This window comes from Vulpes lagopus, chromosome 12 (assembly GCF_018345385.1).
Source record: "Vulpes lagopus strain Blue_001 chromosome 12, ASM1834538v1, whole genome shotgun sequence".
Lineage (NCBI taxonomy): Eukaryota > Metazoa > Chordata > Mammalia > Carnivora > Canidae > Vulpes > Vulpes lagopus.
Window position 1 is genome coordinate 35039824 of NC_054835.1, and position 12205 is coordinate 35052028.

General features: G+C 51.5%; 2 protein-coding genes across 2 annotated transcripts in view; both read right to left on the reverse strand.

Annotated features, from left to right (window-relative positions):
• Positions 1 to 409: 409 nt before the first annotated feature.
• Positions 410 to 8614, reverse strand: RSAD1 (radical S-adenosyl methionine domain containing 1). Its single transcript, XM_041726813.1, has 12 exons — positions 8568 to 8614; positions 8239 to 8317; positions 7648 to 8028; positions 7128 to 7261; positions 6808 to 7012; positions 3634 to 3999; positions 3385 to 3448; positions 2804 to 2951; positions 2527 to 2581; positions 2095 to 2198; positions 1765 to 1914; positions 410 to 468 (listed from the first exon to the last, which is right to left on the reverse strand). Exons 1-11 carry the CDS (start codon positions 8612 to 8614, stop codon positions 1797 to 1799), a joined length of 1701 nt encoding a protein of 566 aa, XP_041582747.1. The 3' UTR covers positions 410 to 468; positions 1765 to 1796.
• A 1125-nt stretch (positions 8615 to 9739) lies between these two features.
• Positions 9740 to 12205, reverse strand: part of ACSF2 (acyl-CoA synthetase family member 2) — a 29365-nt gene continuing 26899 nt past the window's right edge. The window contains exons 12-16 of the mRNA XM_041726042.1: positions 11577 to 11728; positions 10594 to 10735; positions 10387 to 10497; positions 10173 to 10241; positions 9740 to 9888 (exon numbers count right to left, since the gene is read on the reverse strand). Of these exons, the coding sequence (XP_041581976.1) occupies positions 9838 to 9888; positions 10173 to 10241; positions 10387 to 10497; positions 10594 to 10735; positions 11577 to 11728 (525 nt within the window). The 3' untranslated portion in view covers positions 9740 to 9837. The remainder of the gene's footprint in view (positions 9889 to 10172; positions 10242 to 10386; positions 10498 to 10593; positions 10736 to 11576; positions 11729 to 12205) is intronic.

Genomic DNA, 12205 nt, shown 5'->3' on the forward strand with positions numbered 1-12205 from the left:
CTACTGATAATCTATCAATTTCAAAGTGAAAAATGTACTTGCATGACAGACAGATTGGGCATCCACCACTTTAATCAAGTAATCAAAATTAGTATTATTGATAGTGGGCTGAGCTGACAGGATGTATCTTGAGCTACACAATATCTATATGTATGCTTGCCAAAAATATTTTACCTAAACCCAGTCATTAGCAAACAGATACACCCAGAACGTGGGACATTCTATAAGACAATGGTCTTGACTCTCAAAAATCTAGTGTCATAAAAATGAACACAAAGGAAGGAGGCTTTTTAAAAAAAGAACAAGGGCGCCTGGGTGGCTCAGTCTGTTAGGCATCTGCCTTCAGCTCAGGTCATGATTTCAGGGTCCTGGGATTGAGCACTGCATCGGGCTCCTTGCTCAGCGGGGAGTCTGCTTCTCCCTCTCCCTCTGCTGCTCCTCCTGCTGGTGCGTGTGCTCTCTCTCTCTCTGTCAAAATCATCAAAAAATAAAATAAATATAAAAGAGAACAAACAGACATAACAGCCAAAAATAAAGCATAAAACTTCACTGGAGCCTGTATCTCCCCTTTCCCCCTCTCTCCCACCCAGCCCAAGGAAATTTATAGTGTTTTGGAGACACCTGGGGAAATTTGAAAAAGGACTGTACACTAGCGCATACACTTTCTTAGGTTGATAATGGTGCCGTGCTATAGAGGAGAATGTTCTTTTTCTTAGGAGATACAAGCTAAAATGTTTGATGTCTACCTTTCTTTCAAATGGTGCAGCAAAGAAAAAGAAAGAAAGAGCTAGCTATTCAAAGGTAAAGTAAATGTGGCCAAAATTTAGCAATCAGTAACTCGACAGGCTGAGCACAAAGTCAGCAAACATGGCTCTTTTCTTTTTTTTACAGGTCGAAGATGTCCTTGGTGACATTATGAATACTTCCTCTTTCCAGACTGTACAAACACCCTGCAGCGAAGGCTATGTGCTTTACATTGAACTATGCTTTTAACTTTTCTGTAGGCTTGAAATCTTTCAAAATGGAATGTACGGTGGGGGAAGGAATCTCAGCCCTGGACTAAGGCTCGGGCCCCCAAATCAGGATTCTACGCTCCAGGGAAGGAGCCTGGACAAAGGAGAAGACCAAGGTCAAGGCGGGCTCACTGGATTTGCCAGGCTGTTTAAATAAAACCAGGCAAACGCTTCTGTAGGTAAAAGGCCAGGGGAAAGTTACCAGACTCTGAGTCTTTCCTGAATTCTTCTCTCCTCCCCTTTCCCTGTGAAGCTCGCCCCACCTTTACTCTCTTGAGAGAGGGACTGTAGCAGGGAGGGGAGGGGGGCACCCAGGAGGGTCTGTGAGGCTCTGGCACCCCAGACATAACCTGGTTGCCAAAAGAGAAAGGGTAAGGCTTGCTCTGATCCTTCTCACTGTCCTCAGAGTCTAGCAGGCCACTGTGCTGGATAGAGGCGCAGGTCCACCAGCACATGCCAGGCCCTCCATGTCCTGCCCTGTGCTTTAGGGGCTAGAAGTCTGAAAGCTAGAGTTCTCAGAATCTCTTGCCAGCCAGGATTCACTTTAGAGCCCACTAATGAGAGGCACTTGCAGAAACCATTACTCCCTTCTCTGGCAGTGGTGGGCAGACTTGATGCCAGTTCCCAAACTAGAAATGTCCTTCCAGGCACCTCACTTTAGCCATGCCCCTGGGGATGCCAAGGCGGGCAATGACTGGAGCTGAAATGGCACCTGCCAGTGGAGAGCATCAGTCCAGCCCCCAAAGCCCACCTGGCATGGCACCGGGACACAGGAACGTTTGGTCATTCTCCTTGCACAAGGGAAGGGGCTCTCTGCTGCCAGGCGTCTTGGAGTCGAGGCAGGAGGGTCAGCAACAGAGAGTCTAGCACAGCCAGACCTTCCCAGGAACACCGAAGACCCCTGGAAAACCAAGAGGCCTGACGTGACTGCCTCATCTTACCAATTCCAATCCTCATCCTCCACCAGTACGAAGCCCCGGCACCCACTGGCCCCTCCTCATCAGTCTTTTTCACTTCTCCTGGGCCTGTGGATCTGTATCAAGGCTCCCTGGGCTTCCTGACACCCACCCCTGCAACACACCTGTGATCCAGCAGCAAGATGCCCTGTGCCAGCAAAGCCTTCACCTCCTGGCTTGCTCCAAACACGTCCCATAGGCTCAGCTGGGGCTCAAACTGCTGCCAGTGCTGGGAAACCAGAAAGGTGAGAGGTGCAGAGACCGTGGGGGGGAGGGTAGCTGGCCAGGCTACTCTGGTCAGAGGTCTGGGGGTGTAGTGAAGGGCAAGGGAGGGTCCGGTCCCTGGCGGGGGCAGGAGGGGGGTTGTGGCCCTAGTCCAGGGTTCTCACCACACTGCCCACTGTTTCTGCCCATCAGGCCTTGGCTGGACCGAGGCCAACCTCCAGTTGCCAGCCCCAGAGAAAGATGTATGCATCTGTGTGTGCACACAGAAGGGGACAGTGATTCTGCAAGACTTAGGAGAAGGAAGTAGTGTGCCACAACTCCCAATTCCTTACCTGGTGAGTGATCCCTATGTCTGTACGTAGCCCCATGGCCAAAACTTCCTCCAGCCTGAGAGAAAAAGCATCAGTACATATTGGAGAGGAGACCTGGGCCTACTCCAATTCTTAAAACCCTATGCTGGGATGTGTATATGGGATACACATACAAGGAAGAGCAGGATGGTGAGGGAGGGGGCAGGGCAAGACAGGAAAACAAAGACGTGCATGTGGGGAAGGCTCTAGGAGTGCATGCAAACCCTAGGTGAAGAGCCCTGCGCCTTCAGATGCTCACAGTTCCAGCTTGCTCAGGGGGATGCGTCTCCGGGTGCCATGCCCAAACAGCATCACTTCTTTCATCCAGTTGTCCGGCTCCAGGGTCTGAATCCGAGCCTCTCGGGTGTGGTCCCCGGCCCCCTGGGGTGCAAATCGCCCATGGGCCCCTGGCAACATCAACCACCACCCCCACTTTAGTAGTACCGAATGCTGTGTGCTTGCCTGATGTTGCATCAGTGGCTCTCAAATGTGGTCCCTGGACAAACAGCATCTTATATGCTAGAAATATAAATCCTTGGGTCCTCCTCCCACAAAATCTGTTCAATCAGAAATTCTGGATGTGGGGCCCAGAGACAGGAGTTTGAACAAGCCTTCCAGATAATTCTGATACACACTAACAATTGAGAACTACAGTGCCAGGCACTACATCAAGCATCTCAAAATATATATTCAACAGCTCTACAAAGCAGATATTATTTCCTTGCTGCACATTATGCATAAGGAAACGGAAGCCTTGAGAGGTTAATAAGTGGCCCAAGATCACACAGCCTTGACATTGTGCTCCTGAGTCATCCCTTTTACGGTTCACAGGGGACTCACCTGGCCCCACGCCAAGGTACTGACCGCACTGCCAGTAGGTCCAATTGTGGGTACTAAGCGCCCCCTGTGGGGAGGGAGGGAATAGTCCGTTCAGAGTGAAGGTCAGGGGCACCTGGTTAGGATGTCCTAGCTCAGTCTTCAAGAGCACCGAGCAGAAACCACCACCCTCCCCACAGGGCCACAATTGTCCAGTCATGGATTAGCCCACCCGCCTGTTCCCCAGCTTCAACCATCAGCCCCAGGACATACATTCCGGGCAAAGTTGGAGACCTCATACTGGCGGAAGCCAGCGTCTCGAAGCAGTGCCCGTCCCTCCTGGTACATCTCAGCAGCGAGCTCAGGGTCAGGGGCAGAAAGGGTACCCCGTTGCACCTGGGTGAAGAGCTCAGTGCCCCGCTCCAGAGTCAGCTGGTAGAGGGAGATGTGATCATCACAGCAGCCCAGCAGTGTCCGCAGCTGCCTGAGCCATGGCCCCACCTGCTGCGCCGGCAACCCCAGCATCAGGTCCACAGATACACGCCCGGGGAAGAGGCGCCGAGCCTCCGCCAGTGTCTGGAGAGCATCCCTGGATGAGTGTGTTCGCCCCAGCAGCTGGAGCTCAGTGTCATCCAGGGACTGAGGAAAGAGGGCCAGGTATAAGCACGGAGGCCAGCTGAGAGGCAGACAGGCACATGTGACCCACCTTACTGAGGACAGATACAAAAGGACACACCAGAAAGCTGGGAGGCCATGGTCAAGCCTTGCAAAGCATTTTTAAGCAATGTCTAATGTATCCTTATAACCCTCCGACATTAGCTCTACTTTATAGATTTAAAAAATGAGGTTTAGAAATGTTAAACAGGGATGCCTGGGTGGCTCAGTCAGTTAAGCATCTGCCTTCAGCTCAGGTCATAATCCCAGAGTCCAGGGATGGAGCCCTGCAAGGGGGGGGGGGTGACCTTGCTCAGCGGGGAGTTTGCTTCTCCCTCTCCTTCTGCCCCTTACCCTGCCTGCAGCTCATGCTCTCTCTCTCTCTCTCTCTCTCTCTCTCTCTTTTTAAAGATTTTATTTATTTATTCATGAGAGACACAGAGAGGCTGAGACACAGGCAGAGGGAGAAGCAGGCTCCATGCAAGGAGCCTGATGTGGGACTTGATCCTGGGTCCCCAGTATCACACCCTGGGCTGCAGGCGGCGCTAAACTGCTGCGCCACTGGGGCTGTCCTCTCTCTCTCTCTCTCTCTTTTTTTTAAGATTTTATTTATTTATGCATGAGAAACAGAGAGAGAGAGAGAGAGAGAGAGAGAGAGAGAGAGAGGCAGAGACACAGGCAGAGGGAGAAGCAGGCTCCATGCAGGGGCCCAACATGGGACTTGATCCCGGGTCTCCAGGATCATGCCCCAGGCCAAAGGCAGCACCAAACCGCTGAGCCACCGGGACTGCCCTCGTGCTCTCTTTGAAATAAATATATAAAATCTTAAAACAAAAAGAAATGTTAAACAACTTGCCCAAGGTCATACAATGGCAAAGTCAGACCTGGAATTTAAAACTGATTCCAAAGCCAAGAGTGTTTTTAAATTTTGCTTTTTTGAAATGCTTCAAACCTCTACAAAAATCGAAAGAGTACAATAAACACCTTCATTTAGATTCACCAAGTAACATTTTGCCACATTTGCTTGGTCTCTAATTATACATGTATGTGATTACAATGTTGAATCATCTGACAGTAAGTTATAGGCCAGCACTGACCAAAAGAATTTTCTGAGATGACAGGGATGTTCTCTATCCGCACTCTCCAATATAGTAGACACTAACCACATGTGGCTATTTAATTTTAAGTTAGTTAAATTTCAATAATCATATTCTAAGTGTTTACTGACATGTGGTCAGTGACTACTGTACAGGTCACTTCAGATATAGAACATTTTAGCAGAATATGCTAGCCACTGACCACATACTAGTGAGCACTTGCAATGTGGTTGCCTAAATGTAATTAACTTAAACACTGTACCCCTGTACCGCTAAATACTAAAGTGTGCATTTCCTAAGAATAAGGACAATCTCTTACATAACCACAATCCAATTATAGAGTTCAGGAAATGTAGGAGTGACATGACACCATTATCTAATACACAGTCATATTCAAAGTTGTCCCAATAATATTCATTGTAGTAACTTCCCTTTCCCACCCGAATCCAGGATCCATCTGGGTCACACATTGCATTCAGCTCTCATTGCCTCTTTAGTCTCTTTGAGTCTAGATACTCAGCCTTTGTCTTTCATGACATGACATATTTGAAGAATACAGACCAGTTTTTAAAATGTCTCTTAATAAGTTCTAGATACTTACTGTACAACACTGTGCTTGTAGTTAATAATATATTGTACACTAAAAATTTTGTTAAGAGGGCAGACTGATCTCACGTTGTTTGTTCTTAGCACACACACACAAAAAAGGTCTTTCTTAAAAAAGTTTGTTTATTTAAGTAATGTCTATTGTGGGACCCAAACTCACGACCCTGAGACCAAGAGTCCTACACCGCAGCCAGGCACCCTCAAAAAAGTCTTTTAATTTAGATTCTCCAGGTGATTCCTCACAATTAGATTTAAGATATGCATTTGAGGCCAGAATATCTCAGAATATCTCTTTTCAGTACATCCCATTAGGACAAAGCCCTGACTCCAAACTCTATGGTAAGTGGTAGATATATTAGAAAGGTTGACAATACTGGATATGGAAATACCAGGAGTCAAACTGAAAAGAATGTGTTTCTCCCCTACTTACAAACCTTCAACAGGTCCCTTATTACCACTAGGCAAAAACCCAAACTCCCTAGTATGATGCTCAAGGCTTTTGGGCTCTACTGTGCAGCCTTGCCTCCAACCTCTCCAGTGACAGAATGACGCATAGCTACCCAGAATATGCAAGCCTCTTCAATATCCTGTCTTTTCCTGCCACACCCTCTCTCCTGTGGAAGTCCTCCTTTTCATTCAAAGATCACCTCCTCCAGGACGGTTTCCAGGGTTTCATCAGACTGAGATGCCCTTCAGGCTGTACTCTGAAAGTCTTCTGTTGAGACCCCCTTTATTGGCAGCCTTTACCATACTGCACGGATCTGATGACCTGCCTGCTTCCTCCTGTGTCTCCAATCACATAATAAGAATTTTTCTGAGTGTCTACTATGTGCCATACACTATGGTGGGTACTTGGAATACGATGATTAAAAAAAAAAAAAAAAAAGAAGGCGCACATGATTCCTGCCTCATGAAGCTTGTGGTCTAGCACAGCACCAATTAAGCAGCCTCACCATACACCTTCCACTGCCTACTGGGCCCTGGCACCCAGAGGAGTCAATACGTGTTTGTCCAATTAATGAATGTGCCCAGAGGAGAGATGGCACTGAAGGCCTGGGTGCTCTGGGGTGCCCTGTGTGAGATGGGTTACCTGGAGGCCGATGGACAACCTGTTGACCCCTGCTGCCCCAAAAGCCGCCAGCCTGGAGCTTGGAGCCGAAGTGGGGTTGGCCTCCAATGTGACTTCCGAGTCTGCAGGCAGGTGAGCTGCCTGGTCCACCGCCTCCAGGACAGCGGCTATGGTGCTGGGACTGGCCAGACTGGGGGTGCCCCCACCAAAGAACACAGATTCCACTCTGGGAAAAGAGGACGGAGAAGAGGAGACCTGGAGGAGCCCTCCGGATGCCTGCACCGGTCCTGGCTACTCCCCGAAACAACTTCCAAGACCTCAGCCTACTGCCCAGCACGGACCTCCGCACGCCGCTGAGTCGCAGCAGAGTCTGCGCCTCAGTCACCAGACAGCTCCGCACGGCGGCCTCCTCCACGCCGCGGGGGATGTACTTGTTGAAGTTGCAGTAACTGCAGCGCTTCTCGCAGTACGGCCACTGGGGACGGGTAGATGAGCCGGGCCAGGGGTGACCCAGTGGCCCTGGCCACTTGCCGGGTTCCGTCGCACCCACCCCACCCCCAAGTCCTCAGGAGTGGCTATGCCGTCTAAGCCCCACGGCTCCCCACGGCAGGTGGGACACGGAATACTGTGCCCCCACTTCACTAGGAGAAAACTGAGACTCGGAGGGAAGCCCCTGGGTCAAGGTCACCGAGCTGGGGAGCGCCCCAGACTTCAGGTCCCCGGACCACGGCATCTCCTTGCCAGGGCCCCGCGTCCGGTCCAGACCTCGGCTGCGCGCCGGGACCCACGCGGGTGGCTTCACTGCGCGGCCAGCCGCCACGTGGGCGCCGCCCCGCCCCCACCCCGCCCCACCCCACTCACGTGCACGTAAAGCGCCGCGCGCGAGCTCGGGGGTCCTCGCGCGCCCTCCGCGCGGCGGCGCCTCCGGGCCGCTCTGGCCGCCGCCGCCCAGCCTCGGGCGCGGGCCCCGGGGAGCGCCACGGCGCCGGGGGACGCGGCGGACACGCGCCCGGGGCGCACGGGAGCGCGCGGAGCCCGGCCGGCTGGGCCGCCGCGGCGGAAGGAAGGGGCCCCCGCGGCTCCCGGACCGGCAGGCAGGGCCCGGGGCTTGGCCGCTGCGGCGCCACCTGCTGGGCACCGGCGCGCTCCCGGCAGCCGCCTGCCGGCCCCTGCAGGGCACCGGGTTGTGGGCGGAACCGCCCCCCTTTTGCACCCTGTCAGAGGGCGACTTCCCCGGCCCGTCTAGGAATTCTCAGTCCGTTCAATCAGTTCCTTCACATTTTACGTGCGTGGCTCAGGGCTGAGCCCTGGGGAGGTAGATGCATAGAACCAGATCTCAGTACATGTGCCTAAGACAGGAGAGGCAAACTAAGAAGAGACGGCAGGCGACAGATACCCAGCATCTGCTGGATACCAGGCAATGTGCTCTGTGCTGTGTGGCCGGGCTGTTACAAGGGCCGCGAAGTCAGGGGAGAAGGAGAGGGCACTTGGGCTGGGTGTCGAAGTTGCAGAAATTCCCAGGGGCAGCCGGCTTGGCCAGGAGAGTAAGCTGTCATCTCCTGGGTCAGGCCAACCTGGGAGGAGACTCAAAGATGCTGTATGTCCGAGAGAGATGCGGTGCAGAGGAAAGAAAGGCCAGGAAAGCAGGCATCTGAAGAACTGTCTGTTAAAGTGGAAAGACCATGGGCTTTGGAGTCAAACAAGCTGTGTGGCCTTGGATAAGACTCTGAACCTCTCTGAGTTTCCAGTCTCACCATTTGTGAAATGGGGCTAGTGCTTACTTGGTAGGGACTATGGTAGAGAAAATGCCTATGAAAGCACCTAGCATAGTGCCAGGCACTAGGAACATCCTAAAGGGCCCTGGATTTTCTAAAAAGTAAAGAGGCTGCTGCTGGAAGGGACAGACACACTGGGAGGTAAGTATTGAAAGCAGCCGGAAAGTTTTGGTCTCTATGAACTGGAAACTGATAGGCCTTTTTGGAACCCAGCTGTTTTTATTTCTTGGGCCAAGCTCCAGTGTGCTTGATCTGGCCCAGCCCATCAAGGAAGCCCCAGGTTCATCTATTTAAAAAAAAATTGGGGGTGGGGGGTGGGTAGGGGAATAACAGGATATGGGATGATAGCTATAGGGTATGGAGTTTTTTGTTTTTTTTTTTAAGATTTTATTTATTTATTCATGAGAGACACAGAGACACAGGCAGAAGGAGAAGCAGGCTCCACACAGGGAGCCTGATGTGGGTGGGACTCAATCCCAGGACTCCAGGATCACACCCTGGGCCAAAGGCAGGCGCTAAACCGCTGAGCCACCCAGGGATCTCCTGGAGTTTCTTTATAAGGTGTTGAAGATGTTTAAAATTGACTTTGGGAAGCAAATGTAACATTGTGTGTCAACTATGCTTCAATGAAAAAATTGACTTTGGGGATGACTGCACGTATCTATGAATATACTAAAAACCATTAAATGGGATACTTTAAATGGGTAAATTGGATGGTATGTGCAATTATATCTTAATAAAGCTTTTATTGTTTTAAAAGGAATACTTCTTGGGCAGCCCAGGTGGCTCAGCGGTTTAGCGCCACCTTCAGTCTAGGGCGTGATCCTGGAGATCCAGGATCCACCCGGGCTCCCTGTGTGGAGCCTGCTTCTCCCTCTGCCTGTGTCTCTGACTCTCTCTCTGTGTCTCTCATGAGTAAATAAATAAAATCTTAAAAAAAAACGGGGGGGAATACTTCTTGCTGGAGTAATCTGACAATGTGAAAAAGCAATGAGTATATCTTTAAAAAAATTGGGTGGGTATCTCAAAGGGATCCAGTGAGTGAGGATTAAATTAAGTAGATAATGAACGCCAAAGTGCTTAGCACCATCGTGACAAGGAATGGGAGGTCTGAAAGTGCTTCATCCCTTCTCCATCCCACAGCAGCTGCCAAGAGAGCACGCCAGCAAGAGACCAACCAAAGAAAACAGAGAAGCTCTTTATGTCAAGTCACAAAGACAGATGGGAATGTGGGGGAAGGGCAGGGAGGGCTTGTGAGGACCCCTCAATCCCTTATTCACAGGTTTAAATGTTGTTCCATCTGCTCTCGAAGTTTGAATTTCTGGATCTAGGGTAAAAAAGAACAGAGTGAGAGCCAGGCTCGGGGCCTCTGCCAGCATGGTGACCAACTGGCTTGGTTTGCCTGGGATTGGGGAGTTTCTTAGGGTAAAGCCAGGAAGGTTTGGGGCAAACCAGGATGAGCTGTGTGGTCACCCTACTGTTAGCCTGGAGAGACACTTCTGCCCATCACTGAGGGAAGCATAGGTGGGGTCAATTGGCCTTCTGGGAACCTAGGACCCCAGCCCCCTGCCCCCCCCCCTCCCCTGCCCCTCTCTGGTCTCTGTTACACACCTTCCCTGAGACGGTGAGGGGGTATTCTGTGACAAACACGATGTATCGAGGAATCTTGAAGTGGGAGATCTACAGACGAGAGGGAGATAAAGTGTGAGGCTGGGCGAGGTCATAGGTTTAGGGAGACAGGGTGCAGGTGAGGACAGGGACGGTGGGAGAGCGGGTTGGAGAATGAAGCAACTTCAGCTTGGGGTGGGTTGAGGTTCGTTCCCACCTTCCCTTTGCAGAAAGCCTTGATCTCTTCCTCTGTAGTCTTCTCCCCCTTCTTCAGGCGAATGCAGGCACAGATTTCCTCCCCCATCCGAGCGTCCTTCACTCCCACCACCTTCCAGCACCAGAAACAGATCTTAGATATGGCCATGCCCATCCCGATTTCCTGATCCTGGGGGCTCACCTGGCTCACCTGGGCTGGGTGACCCACCTGCACTTCCAGCACCTGCGGGTGTTTGTGAAAGAAGTCCTCAAGCTCTGCGGGGTAGATGTTCTCCCCGCCCCGGATGATCATATCCTTGGAGCGGCCCACGATCTTGCAGAAGCCCTGTTTGTCTATCACGGCAATGTCTCTGCAAGGAAAGCCCAGGAATGGCCTCTCACCTCTGCTTCATCTAACTGGCTTGCTCCCTTATTCATCAAACATTTATTGATCACCTACTGTGTGTCTCGCACTAGAGTCTGGGGGATATAGCATGAACAAGACATTCTATATATATGCTTTTCGTGGCTGGCTTTTTTATTTTTTTATCATTCAGGTCTCAATTCAGGCATGTCCACTAAGAGGCTTTCTCTGACTCCCCCCAGTCTAAGAGAAGCTCCCCTCTCCACCACTGCCACTTTCTTTGACCCTACTTTACTGTTTTCATGGCATTTAGACATGCGGAAAATAAGAGCAGGACCCTCCTCATCTTGGCTTCCCTCAGACGGCCAGCGTCCAGAACAGGGCTGGCAAATGACAGGTGCATAAGAACTTGTTCAATTGACAGATGAGTGAGCCTTGGCTCAGATTTTACAGACGCTGGTGTAGGCCACAGCACTGTCCAGAGCACTCTCATCCATACTATGCTTGATCCTTTCAGGGTCCCTGTGCAGAGGGCATAAGCATCCCCATTTTACCCATTGGGGAGATTTTATTTATTTATTTGAAAGAAAGAGGTATCAAAAGAGAACACAAGCAGGGGACGGGGAGAGGGAGAAGCAGGTTCCCCACTAAGCCGGGAGCCCTTAGTAGGGCTGGATCCCAGGACCCTGAGATCATGACCTGAGTCAAAGGCAGATGTTTAACCGACTGAGCCACCCAGGTGCCCCTTTGTTCTCCCTGTTTTAGTTTAATATTTCCAGCTTGGCCTCAGACCTCCCCTCCTCAGACCGCGCCCCCCGGCCTCTCCTCAGCCCAAGCTGCCTTCTCACCCTGTCCGATACCACTTGTCTGGTCCAATTGCTTCGTTGGTCTTCTCGGGCTCACCCCAGTAGCCCAGCATGACACAGTACCCTCGGATGAACAGCTCTCCGGGTGTGTTCAGCTCTACTTGGTTTCCTGTCTTCATGTTCACAATCTGGGCCTGGGACCAAGTAGCTTCAGTCTGGGGCCTCCTGCCCTCTCACCTCAGATGAGGGGGCCCTCAGGGATGGGGAGAGCTTTGCCTTTCCACCCTCTGGCTTTGCCCATCCCAATCCAGGGAAGGGAGAGACAAAGACTGGAGTGGATCCATCACCGGCTAGACACCTGAGCTGGGCTGGAAGAACAACCCAGGCAAGGAGGTGCTGGGGAAGCAGAGGGGGAAGCAGAGGGCGAAGCAGCTGCCGCAGAAGGGCAGGCCAGCTGACGAATTATAAACTGTGCAGAAGAGAAGGGAGTCTCCTCTTATTTCCCATTAAGCAGTAAATAAAGAAGCCAAAGAGGTGGTGTGGTAGAGACATGTGAACAGGAGGAGGCAGAGAGGCAGAGTTTGAAAGCCCTGGTAGAGAAAGGAGCCACAGCCAACGTGCAAGAAAAACTTAGTCTGTGTGCCTCGGTGTCTGCATCTGTGAAATGGGGA

Bases quoted from the DNA above. Each gene is read 5' to 3' on its own strand.
- RSAD1 (XM_041726813.1), bottom strand. From the start codon at position 8,614: ATGCTAGGTGCTTTCATAGGCATTTTCTCTACCATAGTCCCTACCAA. The intron at 8,318-8,567 runs GTAAGCACTAGC...CTCCTGGCCAAG, and splicing joins TCTACCATAGTCCCTACCAA to CCGGCTGCCCCTGGGAATTT. The intron at 3,449-3,633 runs GTATGTCCTGGG...CCCTCCCCACAG, and splicing joins TCTCCAACTTTGCCCGGAAT to GGGGCGCTTAGTACCCACAA.